This window comes from Calidris pugnax, unplaced genomic scaffold (genome assembly GCF_001431845.1).
Source record: "Calidris pugnax isolate Ruff unplaced genomic scaffold, ASM143184v1 scaffold123, whole genome shotgun sequence".
Taxonomy (NCBI): Eukaryota; Metazoa; Chordata; class Aves; order Charadriiformes; family Scolopacidae; genus Calidris; species Calidris pugnax.
This window is the reverse complement of record NW_015090876.1, coordinates 2,661,881-2,681,488: the sequence shown is the minus strand read 5'-3', so window position 1 is coordinate 2,681,488 and position 19,608 is coordinate 2,661,881. Positions and strand designations below refer to the sequence as shown.

Genomic DNA, 19,608 nt, shown 5'->3' with positions numbered 1-19,608 from the left:
ATCCACCTCTGAGCTCACCGGCCGGGAAGGGCGAGAGCGCTGGGCACGGGCAGCCGGCCTGCTGAGGGGCGGGGAAAAGAGGTTTGTCCTTGTGCGTTTGGAAATCAAGGGAAAAAGACCAAAACTGGTGTCAGCAAATTTACACGCGACCAGCCTCTCCCGAGTCTCTGCCGTTGTGTCCAGGAGCCGGTGATCAGCCAGCAGTCTCCTCATGGAATCATAGAATGGTTTGAGTTGAAAAAGACTTTAAAGATCATCCACCCCCTGCCCTGGGCAGGGACACCTCCCACCAGCCCAGGTTGCTCCAAGCCCCCTCCAACCTGGCCTTGAACCCCTCCAGGGATGGGGCAGCCACAGCTTCTCTGGGCAACCTGGGCCAGGCTCTCACCACCCTCACACCAAAGAAGTTCTCCCTGAGATCTCATCTCAATCTCCCCTCTTTCAGTGTCAAACCCTTCCCCCTCCTCCTAGGGCTCCCCTCCCTGATCCAGAGTCCCTCCCCATCTCTCCTGGAGCCCCTTGAGGGACTGGAAGGGGCTCCAAGGGCTCCCCGGAGCCTTCTCTTCGGCTGAACCCCCCCACTCTCACAGCCTGTCCTCCCAGCAGAGGGGCTCCAGCCCTCCCAGCATCTCCTTGGCCTCCTCTGGCCCCACTCCAACAGCTCCATGTCCCTCTGATGTTGGTGGCAGCAGAGCTGGAGGCAGCCCGGGGGGGTGTCTCCCCAGAGCGGAGCAGAGGGGCAGAATCCCCCCTGGCCCTGCTGCCCACACTGCTGGGGATGCAGCCCAGGGTGTGGGGGGTTTCTGGGCTGCCAGGGCACGTTGCAAGCTCGTGGGGAGCTTCTCACCCACCAACACCCCCAAGTCCTGCTCCTCAGGGCTGCTCTCCAGCCATTCTCTGCCCAGCCTGGAATTGTGCTTGGGATTGCCCCAACTCACGTGCAGGAGGCTGGTAAAACCAAGCGGTCATCGGCAGATGCTCAAGGAACAGTGAATTCCCAGATCCTCCAGACAGATAACCAAGGCAAACAGCCCTCCTGCCCGCAGGTCTCCAGCACGCTCTCTGCAGAGCCTCAGATCTCATCCCGAAGGGAGGATGAGAAATGGTGTTAATTTAACCCACCCGAGTGTTAGCCCTGGATTACGCCATTAGAGTCTTTTTTCTTCTTTGCCCATAGCTGCAGTTGGTTTCAGATGGTCTTTCATCTTTTTAAAGTTGATTTTCTTTTAATTAAATGACTGAGATAAGTAGAAGGAATTCAAGGCTGTGGAAAAAAAAAAAAAAAAAAAAAAAAAAAAAAAAAAAAAAAAAAAAAAAAAAAAGAAACAGCTGCAATTGTTAAGGACAGTCATTATGGAAATATTACCTGCAGCCCCATTTAAAGAGCATTTTGTTTATGCTTTGATTGCTTTCTTATTACGGTATTGAAATTGTAAATGGAAAATTACACCATGTTCTATTACATAAGCAACTGGTTTACACAGCCTGAAATATAAGGTTTTATTTATTATTATGTTTTCAGGGCTACGAACAATAGATGTTTTTTATTATACGGTAAATAGCACTTTTCCACTTGACTTCATTATAACACTTAACAGTAAAAAGGAGATAACTCCTCTTTCATAAATACACGCAGCAAACTCTCTCCCAGATCTCAGAGGACTGAGCAGCAGAGAAGGAGCTGGGCTTTATCTGGACAAGTTTAACTGAAGTGTCAAAGCACTTGATTTTAGCAAACTGCCCAAATTATGCCCCTTAGTTTCTGACTCAGTGGTTGACTTGCTGATTCCCCATGGGATGAAGGAAGAAATCAAAGGAAAAAGATATTCAAGGACCCACAGTGGAATTATTCCCAAACAGACGGCGACAATCCTATGTATCCTCTTGCTGTATTATACTATATCCAAATGTTTTAATTACCTATTCATTAACTCAGTGTCTTTCTTTGGACTCTTGAATTTTGTAGTTACCTAAATTCAGGCCAGGTATAGTAGAAGATGTTGGGTTATGCTTACTTAATGTTTTTATTGCAAATGTCAGTTGTATCTTCTAGAGTTTCCCTCAAAGGTACAGTTTGTCTCAGAATCTAATACATGTGCTCTAGCACTATAGTATGTATTTTTCCCAAGGAGATCAAATTAAACCCCCATTAGATAACCAGTGCAAAGAGAAAAAAAATATCTCATTTGCAGATTAAGCCAACCTGTTCCAAAAGAATTCAATAAAAACAGAGCCACAAAGAGCAGTGCCACAAACAGAGAATTAAATGCTTTTCACGTATTATCTTTCAAAGAAGTGAGAGACTTTCGCAGCACCAGGGAAATCTGAAATAGCCGTTTCAGTAAAAAGGTGCCCATTGTACAAGAGAGATCAGATAATTCGTAAAGCAGCCAGTGTTTTACAGTATCTTTAGTGCTGGAGTCCTGAGCCCTTTCCAAAAATTAGAAACCTCAACTTAGAAGGGTCCCCAAAGCAGGGAAAATCTCGGATCTTCCCCTTTCACGTTACACAACTTGATAGACTAAAAAAACTTAATCCTTTGCTTGAATTGGGGCTGTTAGTCATTAATTATGGACTGAAGTGACACTTAAAAATGTTTGCTCTTTTACAATGTTGTCAGATCACACTGAAAACTTATTCCAGTATTGCTGCTTACCCAACAGTCATACAAACATACCTTCAGACAGAGTTTAACGCACTTAAGGGTTACTTCTGGAAGTACCAAATTGAATAGTGCAGCAAAGCAGAACCTTTATTCCTTTTTTATGGGCAGAGTAAAGTCCAGGACTTTCATTATTTTCTCTCTCTCACCACGGTGCATCTTTTAAGAGTCTACAAATTCAAATTATTAGGTAGTTAATTTGAAAATAATTTATTGACAAGCCCTGAAAGGCTTTGAGTAAAGTCCTAGGGGTTTTTGTAGCTCGGCTTGGGCTAGCTGTAAGAAATTAATCAGTTGAACAAGACCAAGCACATTCAGGCGCTGGAATTTGTGCCCTTGAGACTGCTGTTCCCAGCCCAGGCACAGAACACACCTCAGAGAAACATCCTTCCAGGATCACTCATTCCTTCGCCTCTCCCTCGCCCGGTGAGCACGCCGCCAGCTCTTACAGAAGGTCTCTTGCTACATCGCTGCCACGGGCTGTTGTAAACCATTTTTCTCCCTTTTAATTCAGGTTCCTAGACAAGCAAAAATGCAGAATATTGCCAGAATAGTCTGGGGAATGGGGATTTCTGTTGTGGATGATTAATGAAATATTATTGTTTTGCACTTACAGGGAAATCGTAGTTTCGTGCCAGTAAGGTCAGGGCCTTAATATGTCATGTGCTCTACAGAGATGTAGAGAATGATAGCTCATTTTGCTGGTATGACTAAGCCAAAGCCTCAGCAGGTTAGAGGGGAACGTGGTAGAAATAGTAACACCGCGCTGAAAGCCAAACAAACCTTTTTCTGACATTGCTACTTGCAGTTCTGGTATGTCTAAACCCACATCTCCACCTGCACCAAGACAGGGGGGCCCAAAAGTAAGATGCTGGGACCTTGGCTCTGTAGATATCTACCAACTAATCATCCTTCGCCATACCCCCCCAAACTGCCCTTGTGTTATCATAATTCCTGCCATTCGGTGTCGAGATAGATTGAACCTAGAGACCCAAAATAGAAAGATCCTTGGAGCTACGCTGAGCCATTTGATTTGTTCAGCTGTATTTTGAAAATAAATCCTTCATAGCCTGACCTCCTCAGCACTAACTTCCCAGGTAAGGCTGCCTTGGCTTGTTGGCCAAAGCGTGGGGTCTGGAAGATCATGCTTCTGGCCACAGTCACAATGGATTTTTCTGCAAATATTGTTATAGATATTCACATCATAACATACATTACCAGCACCAAATCCTAGGATCTGCCATGTGTGTTGTGACTGAGTGAGACTCATGAAGGAATGACATCTATTTGGCCCAAAACCAAGGCTTTTAAAAGCAACGAAGTTCCTGAGAGTGGTTTGTTGCTAAAAAGGGTAAATCTTAACATGAGTGGGAAATACTGTCACCTTTGGCTCTGCACAGAGACAATGCACTCATCCCATGCACAGATTTTTTTATTTTCTTCCCCCAGTGACCAGACCCATCATGTACAATCCCTTCAGCTCAGAGTATGGAAACACAGAGACAATGCACTCATCCCATGCACAGATTTTTTTATTTTCTTCCCCCAGTGACCAGACCCATCATGTACCACCCCTTCAGCTCAGAGTATGGAAAAACAAAACCCCAATAATCTTTCATTGAAAATTTGCAGAAAGTTTTAAAAAGTCTTTTTCGGGAGTCTTTCTTCCCAAAGCAGATGTGCAGCACACACTGAGTTAGAAGATAACTGACAGAAATTCAGTTCAAGTTGTTTATATCCAAGTGGGCACAGTGAACACCTGCGACACTGCTCGCTGCCCCGTAGTCATCCCGCAGAGAGAGCGATGTGCAGGATGGGAAGAAGTGGGTGTAATCCAATAAAACAATGCAGTAATTATGAAAAATGGAGAGAGGTCAAAGTCGGAAAGCTCTGGATTTCTTTTTGCACTGTTGTTCGTCAAGGTGAGCAAAACCCATTAGCGAGGAGCAGCCTGAGCTTTAACACATTTGAGTCTTTAAAAATGTTAATGTTTAATAGGGTGTGCTCATGCTTTCTATACCCCTGCTAACAGCACAGGGGCTGATAGGCATCTCTCCAGGTTGTAAATCAGTTGCAGTGCCTTGCAAGGCACACAAGCCCTTGGTGTTCACTCTCATGGTTTATTATGTTATCAGAACTCATTGACTGAATTATGGCCTTATAACAGCTCTTTCTCTGCATTATCCTACTGTTACCGCAGCGTTATTAACCTCTGTCCCATTAGAAGATGATCTGTCCTTCTCCAGATGAGCACACAGACGTTGGACGACTGTGGCTGTTTAATGCACAGGTTCATTTTCTAGGAGGAACCGATGATTTCCCTGAGCTGGACCCACCACATCTGCTTACCTGAAGGTGGTGTTGGTCCTGGCTTGGGCTGGTGGAAAGGCAGAGACACATGAGCAGGGAACAACGTCTTCTCCCCGGTCCGGTGTGGGATTCCTCACCTCATGCCAAAAACCCAGCTGTGGGCTGTGTTCAGGGTTGCATACTGGAAGCCAAGGTATGGGAAGAAGAAATGGAGGTGAGGACATCACGTTAGTTGTGAGGACATCACGTTAGTTGTATCTCAACACTGTGATGATCCCCTCCCATGGAAGAACTCACCCATCATTTCCCACAGCCCAGCATCAGTCCAGCAGGTTCAGACCCCAGTCTCATTGCTTGAGACAGGATTTCACCCCGTGTTATCACCAGCTACAACCTGAAGCTTTAAACAGCCTGAAAGCCCTGGAGAAGGCATTCCTGCTGTCTGTGGCAGTAGCCAGCTCCACTCCAACAGAGCAGCGGTGGCTGTATGTAAACACAAACAGGAAATTCCCTCCAACTGCACCCACGTAGGATTTTTTTCTTGCTCTTAATGTATCTTATAAAGTCTCAAGAGTCCCAGTGGCCACACCATTTGCTCGGCAAAGAGTCTGGCAGAACAGGATACTCTCGGAAATGTCTGAGAGAAGAGGGCCCAGACTGAGAGGTGTATGGCAAATCTTGAGATGGACAGCACCATCCATTGCCCTCCTTCCTTTGCCCCACCTGCCTTGCCCTCTTCTGCAGGGGGTAATTCCCCCTTATGAACAACTCCACTCTTGATAACAAGCCCTGGAGAACAGGCAGACGTGCAGGCACCTTTTTCATGACAATCTAGTTAGAGTTTATTGATTCCCCTTGCCTTCAGCTAATGTACTTTTATTATTATTAATAAATAATCATCATTTTTTTTCCCATCGGTGGAGCCTGCACCCGGGAGCCTGGGAGGATTCTAGCGAAAATATTATTAAAACTAAAGATTTCCACAGGGTTGAGCAGCAGCCCAGTAATCTGACAGAGCCTGCAACTGGGGAGCAAAATACCCCCGCTTGAGAATACGGGATAGAGCATCAAATGGTCTCCTTCCCCCAGAGCCACCATTTGAAACAATGGTTGTTCAGGATCACTTTGCCATCCTCCCCCGGGGATGTGGAGGGAGGAGAGCTGTGGCCCGGGCAGGCGGGCTCTTGTGGGCCCCTGCCCTGGCACGGGGCAATGAGTCAGTGCTCCTCCCAGCTGGCACCCCGGCAGCATCCCTCCTCCATCCTCTGCCGGCGGCACAGCAGGATCCCAGGACAGTTGGGGAAGAGTCATCACCACCCTCAGAGACAGAGATGGACATCTGGGCACACAGTCCTCTGGAGAGCAAACTGCAAAATAGTGACTTACGTGGTTTCAGGGGAATTTTGGGATTGCCGGTAGAAGATTTTTGGGACAAAGAGCAATAGCAGTGTCAGCAATGAAAACACTGGGTTTCTCAAGGAGGTTGAACAGGCTGTTTTCTGAAATGGCTGCCCAGAGAGGTGGTGGCGTTTCCGTCTCTGGAGACATTCAAAACCAGCCTGGACATGTTCCTGTCCAACCTGCTCTGGGTGGACCTGCTCTGGCAGGCATTTGGACCAGATGATCTCCAGAGGTCCCTTCCAACCCCATGTCATTCTGTGAGTCCATGATTTTACTGGGGTGGCAGGAAAGCAAAGAGAATCAGAGCAGTCACCTGTCCTACAGATCCACCTATTCCCGACTGCAATCCCGAATCAGCACATCTTCATGCCACCACTATCCAACTCCTCCATGGTCAGCCTTGTCTTCCCTGAGGCCTTCCTTGCCAGCTGCACCCAGGGCCACGCATTTCTGTGGCCTTTCCCACCTGTGTCCTGCTTCCTCCATTGCATCACCAGTGGTCCAGCCAAGTCCTGTGACCTGGCACCCTGACAACAGGCCAACGTGGGTCCCATCCCTTAATTCTGCCCCTGAAATCAGGTAGACCACAATGTGTCCCTAACACAGATTGTCACTGGGAAACCAACACCGTGCCCCAGTGTTGGAGGTGAAACAGGAGCTCCAGATTAAGGTAATCCATGTTGCAGAATGAAATAGGGTGTTTTACTTGGCAGGGGAAAAAAAAGTACATCTGGTCTAAGTGGAGGTAAACAAGACCTCAGAGTCCTTTTCTCTGGGTAAAGCCACTTCCCCAAGAAGGTGTGTTTGGGCAATGACAGAAGGGCTATAAAAGCCCCCAAGATGCTCATACCCACAGGTGAATCTGGAGATGGCCGTGCAGAGTTTGCTGCAGTTCCTGGGCTCCAGCTCGTTGCTCTGCTTGGCAGCAGGGCTGCTGGCTCTGCTCTACTTTCTTACCAGCTCCAAGAAGCCGGTTTGCAGTTTGCCTCCTGGGCCACGACCTCTTCCTCTCATCGGAAACCTGAACGTAGTGGACCTGAAAAAGCCGTTCCAGTCGCTGACAGAGGTAGGGCCTGAGCGAGCAGGCAGGAGAAAAACGTGCAATTCCTGGGCTGCCAAAGTATGGAATTCCTGTGGCAGTCACACAGGGTTCATCTGCCCTGATTTACGGTGCAGAGGATTGTGCAGAGCCCAGTTTTGATGGGCTTCTGGTCCTGGGCTCCCATCTGATCATGGGTGTGTTTGAGGGGGCCAGGGTGGAAGAGCAACAACTTTTGGGGGCATTGGGGGGTTTTATGATACAAATGTCATGCAAAGGAACCAGACTCATTTCCTATAATCACAGAACCATAGAATTGCCTGGGTTGGAAGGGACCTTTCAGATCATCGAGTCCAACCATCAACCCAACACTGACAAAACCTGTCACTAACCCATGTCCCTCAGCACCACATCTGCCCAGCTTTGAAATCCCTCCAGGGATGGTGACTCCACCACTGCCCTGGGCAGCCTGCCCCGACCTGCCGAGCAGTTTCTTTGGGCTTTCAGGACTGCCACATCCAATCCTTGTGTTCACCACTGCCCTGGGCAGCCTGCCCTGATCTGCCGAGCAGTTTCTTTGGGCTTTCAGGGCTGCCACATCCAATCCTCGTGTCGCTGAGAAAACCCAGGGCTGAGGCCAAGAAGTGCTAATGCAAAGAAATGAGCGAAGGAAGGCAGGGAGGTGGCTGTGATTCCTCCCCCCGGCTCTGCCAGGCACTGCACGAGCTGCCGGGGATGAAGGAACCAGCACTAATGTTATCTCCCAAGCCGTCAAACCACCGTTTGATGAAAACAAATTCAATTTGTCTGGTGCAATAACAGGAGCTGCTCCTAATCTGAAATTCAATTTTCGGTATGTATCTAATGCATAGCAAATGCTAACCCAGGCACATCGGAAGCAAGAAGCCATTTGGAGCGGCTGGCTCGCAGTGTGCTTAAACGAAGTCTAAAATACCCAGTGAATGATTAGATTGTCAAAGCCACCCTTCTGGGTAACAGATGATTCATACTTAATTCTCTGTAAAAGCCCGGAGCTCGCGTGGCATTATCTAGAGAACACGCTTCCTACTTGGATTCATGTTTCTGGTGGCCAGCAAGTAATTTCACCATGACTGCAACACTACCCACCTTGCCATAATTAGAGACAAGTGCCGTCCTGAAAGAAAGAGTTATTGTCTGGCTTTGTTTTTGTAGTGTTTGTGGCTTCCAGCCTTAAAGACGTGTGCACGCCCGCTTGCCTCGGGTCAACGGCGTTAAAATAAACAGGCCTGCCTGTTTCTAACCTTCCCTAACCGCCTGCCAGGGGCAGGATGGCTCCCCTGGCCTGTTGCTGCAGAGCACCGCAGGAATGCGATGGCATTTCATTGACTTCTCCGATAGCAGCAGCGATAGCAGACACCTTGTTGTGCAAACAGGGCGCAAGCAGAGATGCTGGCAATTGATAGCTGTTGCTCATTAGCTGCCTTACAGCAGCACCTGGAGACCTGGGGCAGGGCTGGGAGGCTCCTTTCGGGCTAGAAACCACCTAGGGTGGCTAGTGCCAGCATTTGGGTCCAAGATCTGGTTTTGAGGGAAGGTATTGATTCGCCTTGACAGCTCTCCAAGGTGTACGGCAACGTCTTCACTGTGCATTTCGGACCCAGGAGAGCCGTGGTACTGGCTGGATACGAAACCATCAAGGATGCCCTTCTGAATCATGCTGAAGAGTTTGGAGAGAGGGCAGAAATACCAATATTTAGGAAAATGACAGAAGGAAATGGTAAGTGGCCTTTTGGTTGGTTAGTTTTTGTAGTTTGCCTGGGTTCATCGCACTCTTAAAGCAGAGGGTACCATCCCCTTACAGGTGGTTTTTTGTTCATATAGCTGTCTACCAGGCAGCTTTGGCACCTGTGTGTAAAGAGGCCTAACAAATGTTTATTAACCACATAAGGACGTTACACCTTTATTTTAGGCATAGCATTCAGCCACGGAGAGCTTTGGAAAACCATGAGAAGATTCACGTTGTCCACACTGCGAGACTTTGGAATGGGGAAGAGAACCCTAGAGATCCGAATCCTGGAGGAAGTGAATTCTCTTATAAAATATTTCGAATCCTACCACGGTGAGTGCCAAGACTTTCATCCAGAGACAGAAGACATGCCTAGCAGAACAATAAAGATTAATGAAAGTTTAACTCTGAGCAAATGGTTAAAGTTCAGCATAGGCTGAAATAGGTTGTTAAACCGAGGCCTTAAAAAAATGGAAACCGAGCTCCCTGCTGTGCATTGAGTGGGGAGTGATTTTTCCCTTTGGGAGCTTGGGACTGCATTTCCACAGGAAACCAGACTGAAACGAGTATAATCACATCACATTGGTTTTCATTCCTTGAAACACAGGGAAACCATTCGATACGAAGATGATACTCAACAACGCTGTGTCCAACGTCATCTGCTCTATACTGTTTGGAGAGAGGTTTGAGTATGACGATCCTGTATTTCTAACTTTGCTGAAGCTGATCAATGAAAATACCAAGCTGTTGGGCTCCCCGATGGTGCTGGTAAGAGCTTGATTTTACATTTTAGCTTTTAGCGTTTTTTGGGGGGGATATCCGGTTGCCCATGTTTGTCCTCCTGGCCTCCCACATCTTGCTTCTTGAGAACAGGAATATTACCAGCCAGCCTGTACAGAACACATCTGCCGTTCTGTATCCACCACGCACAGATTGCCAGGCCCCTGCACTTGGTCTGTGAAGCTTATTAGTAAAAGAAAAAAAAAAAACATAAAGTCTTCACAAAAGGAACTATTTTACCCTTCTTGAAGAGCAGAAGCACAATATGTCTCACATCAGAGACTGGCCCTGAAATGCCATCTCAAATCTGCCTCCTTGTATTCCACCTTCAGTAACTCAGTTCTGCCTCCCCTAGAACTAGGTTTGACAAAGTACTTTTTCTTTTATTTTGGCCACTGAAACTCAAATCTTAGCAAACTAACAGCTGATAGAAGCTGCAGCGGTTCATAGCTACTTGGTCTGTACAAGCAAATGTGGGGGAATTATGGCCTGAGATGTCAGGGAATGGGACAAGGGACCAGTGGTGTCATCTGAGGTACGAGTATGTGATCAAAATGCCAATTAACAGTAAGACTTCTCTTGCTCCACAGCTGTATAATTTCTACCCGTCCCTTGGATTTCTCTCTGGAGCTTCCAAGACCGTGCTACGAAATGTCAGTGAGCTGAACGCTTTTCTCCAGAAGCTCTTCCAGGAGCATAAAGAAGAGTTTAACGAAAATAACTTAACGGGCTTCGTTGATGCCTTCCTGATGAAGCAACAACAGGTACCTTAAAGCTAAGTCTCAGCATCTTTCTATTCTCTTAGCTCTGACTCTTCTTAGGACTGACCATCTGTCAGGGGCTGGGAGTGAGTGGAAGGAGAATAAATCAAAGCTGCTACTCCCAGGGAGCTGTGCTGTACGCCCTCCATCGCTCCACCCAAACTGCTGGTTTGAAGGGATCTCCTCAACATGTCCCACGTGGGTGAAATAAGTTACTGCTCAGCACACATAAGGAGATCATCCCAAACCTTCCTGCAAGAATGGTACAGTGATAAACTTCATTGTGGTAACTAAGTTCCAGCTAACCTCATATCTGGACGTAGGGATTGCACATGTGCTTGGGACCAGACAAATTCCACACAGCATAGGCCCTAATGCTAAAATACTAAACATTTAGTTTCCCAGAGTATATAAAAATCACAAAAAGTTAAAATGCAGATGAAAATGGTGGCAACCATGTAGAACTTACAGCCATTACTTGTATGTTTTGAAGGAATCAAAGAAACCCCACACCATGTTCAACAACAAAAGCCTGATGTTTTCAACTCTGGATCTCTTTGCCGCTGGGACTGAGACCACCTCCACGACCGTGCGCTGGGGTCTTCTTCTGATGATGAAATACCCAGAAATTCAAAGTAAGGCAGAGAAGTCCTCTGGTACAATATACTGTTGCATGCTTAAGGCTTGGGTTGTGGGAGTGGAACTCATTCAGCGTTGTCTAGAGTAATTATTCTGAGCGCTCCGAGAGAGATAACAACCAACCGTTGACTTTACAAAGGAATTTTATTCAGCTGGATTGCAATAAAGCAGCCCAGCCGAGGGGGAGAGGCGAAGGGCCAGTCTACAGTTACAGTAAAGCTCCCCCATCGTGATTCTCCTGCAGGCGATGGGCTTACGTCACCAAAGGTCTCCTCAGGAGCTGATTCTGATCTGGTTTCTGTTGAAGGCACTGGGGTAACGAAGGTGTGTGATCAGAACCAGGCATGGGCTGTACTGGATTGACTCCATTCAGGCTCCCCGGGCTCAACAACCCTGAAAGAACCACGCAATCCCCTGACTTACCCACCTCTGCTCTTCACAAATACCCCTCCAAGTTTTCTCTTTTCTTCCTCTTGGCCGAACTGGAGGCCATTTCAGTTGCAAGATAAGAGGGTTATCAGCTTCCTAATCCTTTCCTCCCTCCAAGGAAAAATTCAGGAAGAAATGAACCACGTCATTGAACCAGGAAAGCTGCCTAAGTTGGAGGACCGGAAAAAAATGCCTTACACAGAAGCAGTGATACATGAAATACAAAGGTTTGCCAATATTGTCCCAATGGGTGTATCACGATCAACTCCTACCGACGTGAACTTCCAAGGCTACGTGATTCCTAAGGTGAGCAGCTTACACTGCACAGATTCCCCAGTTTTATTTGAAGCAGAGAAGAAGAAAAATACAAAAATCTAAAGATACCATGATGGGTGGTTTAATCTGTGATGTGATCCCTTGTCTTGGATCCAGGGTAGTTGTTTTAGACACTGGAGTGTGTTTTAACAGTGCACTGGTGTGTGCTCTGTTACAGCTGTTTGAATCCAGACTAACCAGAGAGTTTAATTAAACCCCACTTGTTTGAATCTCTTATGCCAGAAGGGGAACCTCTACTTCAGATCTTTCAAGAACGATGCTGACTCTGTAAGAAGGGAACATTTTGTGGTCCACAAAGAGACCAGCAGCTCCTGATGGCAGGCAGAGCCACAGTGGGGCAGGGAAGCAGCCCCCAGTTCTGTTTGCCAGGGCTCAGTCTTACGTCCTCTTCACATCAGAAAAAAGAAAGCAGCCTGGCTGGGCTGGGAAGGTGATCTGCTCTAAACAGCTACCGTGAGTTTCTTTGATCCCTTTCAGGGTACAGAGATCATTCCCCTGCTGACCTCCGCTCTCAATGACGAGTTACACTGGAAAACCCCGGATCGGTTCAACCCTTCCCACTTCCTGGATGCCGACGGGAACTTCATTAGGAGAGAGGCATTTATTCCATTCTCCATAGGTGAGAGGGGTAACACATGCACGGCTGGGGTGGGGCTGATGGCACAGTCCCCACTGACTCCAGGGAAGTATGAAGGTTGGGGACACAGAACATAGGATAAGGGACCTCTGGGCATTTGCCTTGTCCACTATTGCTGTAGGTGGCCACCTCCTCCTTGGAAGATCTGGGAGACACTAATTGACCCAGAGTCACTAAATGGTCTCACATACCTACAGGCTTCTCTCTGGTTTGAGACAGAGTTAGAAGCACCTCTAATATGGAGAGAGAAGGAAGGAAAAGCTTCCTACCTCAGCAGCCTGCTCTTGGGGACCATGCCTCCAGTTTAGAAGGTCTCAGACATCAACACTAACAGTTATGGTGCTGATATCTACTTCTCTCCTGGTTGTTTTCAGGACGAAGGGCTTGCCTTGGAGAAGGACTGGCCAAAATGGAGCTGTTCCTCTTCTTCACGGGCTTGCTCCGCAAATTTGTTTTCCAGCCCCCTCCAGGAGTGGATAAATCAGATCTAGATCTCACCGCCGACGTCGGCTTCACCTTGAACCCCATGCCCCACCTGGTTTGTGCTGTGCCCTGTGAATGATCAAACGACAGGGAGTTAGAGTAGTGAACACCTCCAGCTTGAAAGTCTAATTACAGGGGGGAAAAAAGCCATCTGTACCTGAGCTTTAGGGGAAGGAAGACACTACCTCCAGCTTGAAAGTCTAATTACAGGGGGAAAAAGCCATCTATACCTGAGCTTTAGGGGAAGGAAGATACCGGGCACTGCTATTTTTCTCTCATTCATGCCATTCTTTCCGACAGCTCTTGTGGTGTCTGTGCAACGCATCCCCTTCAGACACCCCTGAGTGCTGCTCTCGGGAACTGTGTGATTCATTCCTGGAACAGCACATCAGAGATGCAGTTTTCAGGGCTGTTTGAAAGAATGAAATGGCTTCAAGCCTTCTCTGTAGATGTTAACCCATCAGGGGCTCTCCTCTGAGAGCCTCCACAGGGAATTTCTCAGCCCAAAGTCCAAGCTCTATAGCAGAGCTGATTATCGATGGCCCAGCTGGAGACAACAGACACTTAATGGATCTAGAAATCTCCCCAGGACGATTGTTCAGCTGAGCCCCAGACTGAGCTCCCATTGTGCGATACGACCCGCCTTATCTTTATTACAGAGTCCCAGACGTGAGGGTGTAACGTGGGCTGATGCCAAGAGCCAGGCACAGGACAGTTATCAGAGAACATCTAAGGGGTTTGGGAAGTGGGTTCGTTCCAACTCACAGCAGGTACTTTATGCTGAAGAGCCCGTTTATGATGGGGCCAGTCGAGCAGCTTCCTGCTTCCAAGGAAGGCACTTCTACCACTCCCTCACCTCTCCTGGCTACGTGCTGGCTCTGGCACTTGTCCCATCCCTTCCTGGGCCATCTTAGATCCCTAAACTGGTGGAAAATGAGCAGCCACAGAAATTGAAGAGTCTGTGAATCAGCGTGGCTAAAGCTGGAGACAAGACTGAGGCAGCGGGAGGGCGATGCAGGCTGAGGAGGGGCAGCAGGACTGTCCCACTCCCATCAGGGAGCTGGGGGAGGCTCAGCCCTTGGCTCTGCTCACACCGTAGGAGCTGTAGTCACCCTCTAGATCCTCTCTGCCCTCCACGGAGAGACTCTTTCATGGCATGGTTCAACTGCCATAAGGTCTGACTTGCTCACTCCCACCACTGACTGCAGGTGAACCATCATCCACAGGCTCCTCATTCAAACTTCAGTCTCATGTATCAGGTGTGTTGGGATGAATAGGGACAGGGTTCTCCATACCACTGAAAATGGGGCTTCAACTCTTTAGAAAATGTTGCTTAAACTCTTTAGGAAACATTGCTGTCTGTCTGCAGCCCCACACCAGACACACAGCCCCTGGCATTTCCAGCAGGGTCCCTCTCCTTGGGTCGGGGGCAGGCAGCAAGGTCTCTGAGCAGAGCAGGAGATGGTGCTGAGCAAACACCACAGGCTCCCACGAGCATTACACACACTCAGTGCACAGCAGGAGTGGGGCCATTGCACCAGGAACTGCAACCAAAACTCTGGTGCTTGCAGAACCACAGAACCATAAAATCATAGAATTGTCCAGGTTGGAAGGGACCTTTAAGATTATCGAGTCCAGCCATCAACCCAACTCTGATAAAAACAATCACTAACCCATGTTACTAAGCACTGTGTCAACCTGGCTTTTAAATACCTCCAGGGATGGTGCCTCAACCCATTCTCTGGGCTCTGGAGAAGTTCTTTGGCCACTGAAGTAGGAGCTGACATCACACATTCGGAGCTGACCATGCTCACACTCTGCCAGCAGAGACCCTCCATCACTGTCAAGACTAATAGCATTTTGTCTGTAGTCACTGTGAAAATAGATGTAAAACTGGTAACAGAGTCTGGAAGGAGAAGCAGGTTACACCTCGTTACCAAGTCGCTCACCTGCACCATTGACTTGTCGTATGGGGTCTCTGCAGAAAGCTGGTGGCACCCCAGAGTCTGCGGCTCCCCTCCAGCAGCCAGGTGATTACTAAAATTAATGATTTATCTCCCGCAGCAGGCATTAGGAATAGGAATAGCTAACTGTACCTGCAAGGCTACATGCGCTGGGGGAAGCGGGATGAAATCTGAATTTCAGATTTCACTGAAATCTGCTGTGGGTCCAGGAGAGGAGGCTTCTTCACGTGCTGTGACACGGGTGGGAAACCACGCGTGGGTTAGGGAGCAGGGAGTCTGGAGAGGCTGGTGTGTCAGTTCGGAGGCAGCAAAGGCAGGTGAGGATGGAAAGGAAAAAAGGGAGAAACAGAAAGATACAGAAACTGAGGTTATGGTAAATCTGTAACGTAAACCCGAAGTTGCTGGCATCTAGAGATGCAAATAGAAGGAAAGAAAGCAGGAGGGATGACAAAGTAGGGTGTTCTTTGGCCAAGACACTGATTCTTCACACCAGCTTTACTCCACGCAGCTGAAGGCAGCACTAATAGTGGTACTGTGCCTTGTGCCTTGCACACGCATCGTGCCTTGCACACACATTGTACATCCAGCTTCTGGGTACCTCTCAAGAGCCTGCTTAGCAAGATGTCTAACAAAAAAAGCCTTCTCTGCTCTATTTGCTTACCTGTGTTTTGCTGTTGCTCTATTTGCAGTCTGACTGCTGCAAGCCTGACCTTATCTCTGGCTTAAGAAATAAACATTTTTGCTGTGTTGATCTACCTGGTGTCGCAGGACGAAACCGATTTCGGGTCAAAATGCTCAAGTTGGGCTGCACCCCCTGTAACACGCCCGGGCAGAGGAGAGCAGAGGGATCCTGGGGCAGCAGGCAGCCGGGACACGTCACGAGTGAGCAATGCTCGTAGCCACAAACACCTCCAAGGCCACAATGGGATTTCTAACTCCAGAAAATCCCAGCTGCCGCCTGAGGTAGGACATGGCTCTGGATGCTGCTCTGATGTGGCCCCTCACAGCAATTCCTGGGGTCCTGCCCTTGCTTAGAGGGAACTTGTCACAGTAAAAAGCCAGCAGGGGTTATCCCAGGAGTTATTTGGAGGCACCGCTGGTAAAGAACGGGACTAACAGGGAAGGCACAGAGATTTGGGGGGATTTCACTGAATTTCACTGAATTTCACTGAATTTTTAGAGTTGGAAGGGACCATAGAGATCATCTAGTCCAACTCCCCTGCTGAAGCAGGATTGCCTAGAGCTAGAGCATGTTACTCAGGAGCATCCAGGCGGGTCTTGAAAATCTCCAAGGAAGGGGACTCCACACCCTCCCTGGGCAGCCTGTTCCAGGGCTCTGCCACCCTCACTGTGAAGAAGTTTCTCCTCATATTTGAGTGGAACCTCTTATGTTCCAACTTGTGCCCGTTGCCCCTCGTCCTCTCACTGGGAACCACTGTAAAGAGTCTGGCTCCCTCCTCCTTCAACCCTCCTTTGAGATACTTGTAGGCGTTGATAAGGTCTCCCCTCAGCCTTCTCTTCTCCAGACTAAAGAGCCCCAGCTCTCTCAGTCTCTCCTCATCAGGGAGATGCTCCAATCCTTGAATCATCTTTGTTGCCCTTCGCTGGACTCTCTCCAGTAGTTCCCTGTCCCTCTTGAACTGGGGAGCCCAGAACTGGATGCAGTAATTTAAAGGATGCAGAGCTGGGGCTTTCCTGGCTGGCTCTCCCCAGGGTGGCTAACGGGCAGGTCGGTGGGTGATGCCCGTGGTCCAGGTCCTCACCAGCACCACCCAGCTCACAGGCCATGGCAAGGGGAGCACTGGGCGGGCAGGAGGGATGGGGGACACCCCGTCTGCCATCCCCCCGCGGGGCCCGGCTGCCCCGGGAATGCTCCCGGCGCGGTGTCAGCGCTTGGCAGGTGATTTGTGCTGGGCTCGGGGTGTGCTCGGGCAGGGGAGCACGTAGCAGCCCGGCTCCGGAGCGAAACACGTACCAGACACATTATTGAGACAGGAATTTCTTGTCATCGCCAGAGCTTTACTTACCTTTGTCATTTTTAATGCATTGCACTCAGAGCCTGGGTTAAAAAAACCCAATGTACCCTCCCCCCCACCCCGCAGAGATAATTTAAGTCCCTTTCTGAAAGAAACTTTTTTTGATTTCAGCAGCTCCCAGGAAACACCAGGAGAGCGGCAGCAACACGTAACTTTTCCACCCCAGGGTTCTGCTGGTCAAACAGGACCCCCAGAGACAAATATGTGTCGTGGGGTGCAGAGCATGGGCCAAGGTGGGTTCTCATCACGATGCCCACGTTCTGCCCCCTGTGCCAGCCCCCATCCTTCTCCTGTCCTGTCCTTACCTCTGTCTCCTCCCTCCCTTGGGCAGGCGGGGTTGAGTCATCCTAGGCATGCTCTAGGGGAAACCGTTGCCTCCAGCCCATTTCTTGGAAGCTAATAAAAAGGAAAAAAAAATAATAATAAAAGAAAGTCCCAGAAATGTTGCGACACACACATTTCTTCTGCTTCTGTCACATCCCCACACCTCGCGGGCAGCTCCAGCGTGGGACCACGCAGGGTTTGCTCCGGGACCGTGTTATCCATAGCCACAGCCCCTTCCCATCAGGTGCCTCTTCCCTCCCCTCTCCACACTGGCAAGGCTGAGGACACATATCTGCTGAATAATTAGCCTTTATATCATCTAACCTTTGGATAAATGTACCCTTGGCCTTGTGCTTCCTGCTCATGTAAGACAGCTTGCTCTTCCCTGAACAATCTTATTCCATTGGCTCTTGATAACCAGTATCCTCCTGAAAGCCACTATTCTACCAAGAAGATCTCAATTCCTTCTGTAGGGGATTTAAACCTTTCTGAGGGATGCAAGCTCCAGGTGGTTTGTATCTTTGAGTTAAAATAATCCCATTCTCCTGTCCTTTTCCCCTTCTCAAGCCTGCCAGGTCAGGCAGTTAACTTCATTAACTTCTTCCCTCTCTCTCTTAGAAGCAGCTCTTGCAACATGAAGAATCCTCCCAGAATTTTCAACTCTAATTTTGCCTTTCCATTCCACTCATGACTCCACACGCGATCACTTGATCCAAGCTAATTTTCCCTGGCTAGCTATTACACGTCCTCCACTTCAGACACAAAGTCTGAAATCACAGCCCTTCTGGGCAGCTCGGAGACGACTTTATGAAGCAGTTTATGGGCTACAACCCCCTGGGAAACACGGGCTTTACCCAAATTAACCACCTTTGATCTCCACTTGACATCAAGAGGGTTAAAGGTTCCCAGAACTAGTTGTCTTTCTAGTAACACGGAGATCTCAAACCCTACCCAAACCCGAGTCTAGAGGTTTCTCAGAGGATTCAAAGAAACCCGCCGGTTTCCCCGCGTCGGCGGCGCGTTGGGAGGGTCATCGTTCCTGGGAAGGAAGGACCTGGAGGTCCCGGGGGAGGCGGAGGTGACAGAGGAATGCCAAGCACCTTTTCCCATGTGTATGTTCTTGCACACACATGCACGGGTTTGTAACCTGAAACTCTCTTTACTTCTGGACAGGCTTTGCAAACTGCTTAGACCACATTCTCTGAGGTGTTTAAAGAGGGTGGAGTATGCACTATTTATTTAGGTACTCTACAAACCTTAATAAGAATCGAGTGCTTGTAGCAATCGCAGAGAGCAAACAGCGAGCCAGCTGGCACGAACCGAACAGTGCCACTGCATTTTTATTGCTACTAACCCCCCAAAACCAGATTACTACTAAAAAAATGTCTTTTTTAATTTCGTTTATCTCTGATCCTGCATTAATTTGTCTGCTGTGCGCAGCAGTATTATTAGCTGTACTCTATTTTTCAACGGGCTATAAAAAATCAGCTTTTAAATTTCCTCCTGGTCCAACTCCTCTTCCGATCATTGGTAACCTGCACTTGGTGGATCTTAGAAGGCAAGATAAATCACTAATGAAGGTAGGACAAAAACCCCCAAACAAGACCCTCATAGATTTTAAAGCTGCCTGGTTTTTGAAGTTCTCAGTGAGAACATTTTGGTCTTTTTTTAATTCAAACTAAATTGTAAGGGTGCGAAAATTGCTTTATAATATTTTTCTGGGCTTCTTCTAGCCAACGTCCGTGTTGGTGCAATGTCATTTATGAGCCATCTCTGGGTAATATGGGAATTCTTCATGTAATTGTGATGATGTACATGAAGTATATAATGCTTGTGGGATTTGAAATGTTAATTTGACAGCTCGGACACCCAGGAATCTTTTAAAGCATTAAGGCATAACTAACACGAAATGAAATTGCTTCCCTCCCGTCTGCCCCGGAGAGCTGGCAAGGGGAATTCCACAACGTGGTGACCCCAAAACTCCTTTGGGGAGGGCCAAAATCCAGCTTGCCCCTGCTGCAAAGTCCCCATCCCTCTCT

At 48.3% G+C, this 19,608-nt stretch overlaps 2 protein-coding genes across 2 annotated transcripts in view; both read left to right on the top strand.

Moving 5' to 3' along the window:
• The first annotated feature begins 6,906 nt into the window (after nucleotides 1-6,906).
• Nucleotides 6,907-13,324, top strand: LOC106890405 (cytochrome P450 2K4-like). Its single transcript, XM_014946201.1, has 9 exons — nucleotides 6,907-7,439; nucleotides 9,009-9,213; nucleotides 9,364-9,609; nucleotides 9,788-9,948; nucleotides 10,551-10,724; nucleotides 11,215-11,356; nucleotides 11,908-12,095; nucleotides 12,603-12,744; nucleotides 13,137-13,324. The coding sequence occupies exons 1-9, from the start codon at nucleotides 7,242-7,244 to the stop codon at nucleotides 13,322-13,324; spliced, it is 1,644 nt and encodes a 547-aa protein (XP_014801687.1). The 5' UTR covers nucleotides 6,907-7,241.
• Nucleotides 13,325-18,851: 5,527 nt separating this feature from the next.
• Nucleotides 18,852-19,608, top strand: part of LOC106890422 (cytochrome P450 2W1-like) — an 11,661-nt gene continuing 10,904 nt past the window's right edge. The window contains exon 1 of the mRNA XM_014946223.1: nucleotides 18,852-19,149. Within this exon, the coding sequence (XP_014801709.1) occupies nucleotides 18,952-19,149 (198 nt within the window). The 5' untranslated portion in view covers nucleotides 18,852-18,951. The remainder of the gene's footprint in view (nucleotides 19,150-19,608) is intronic.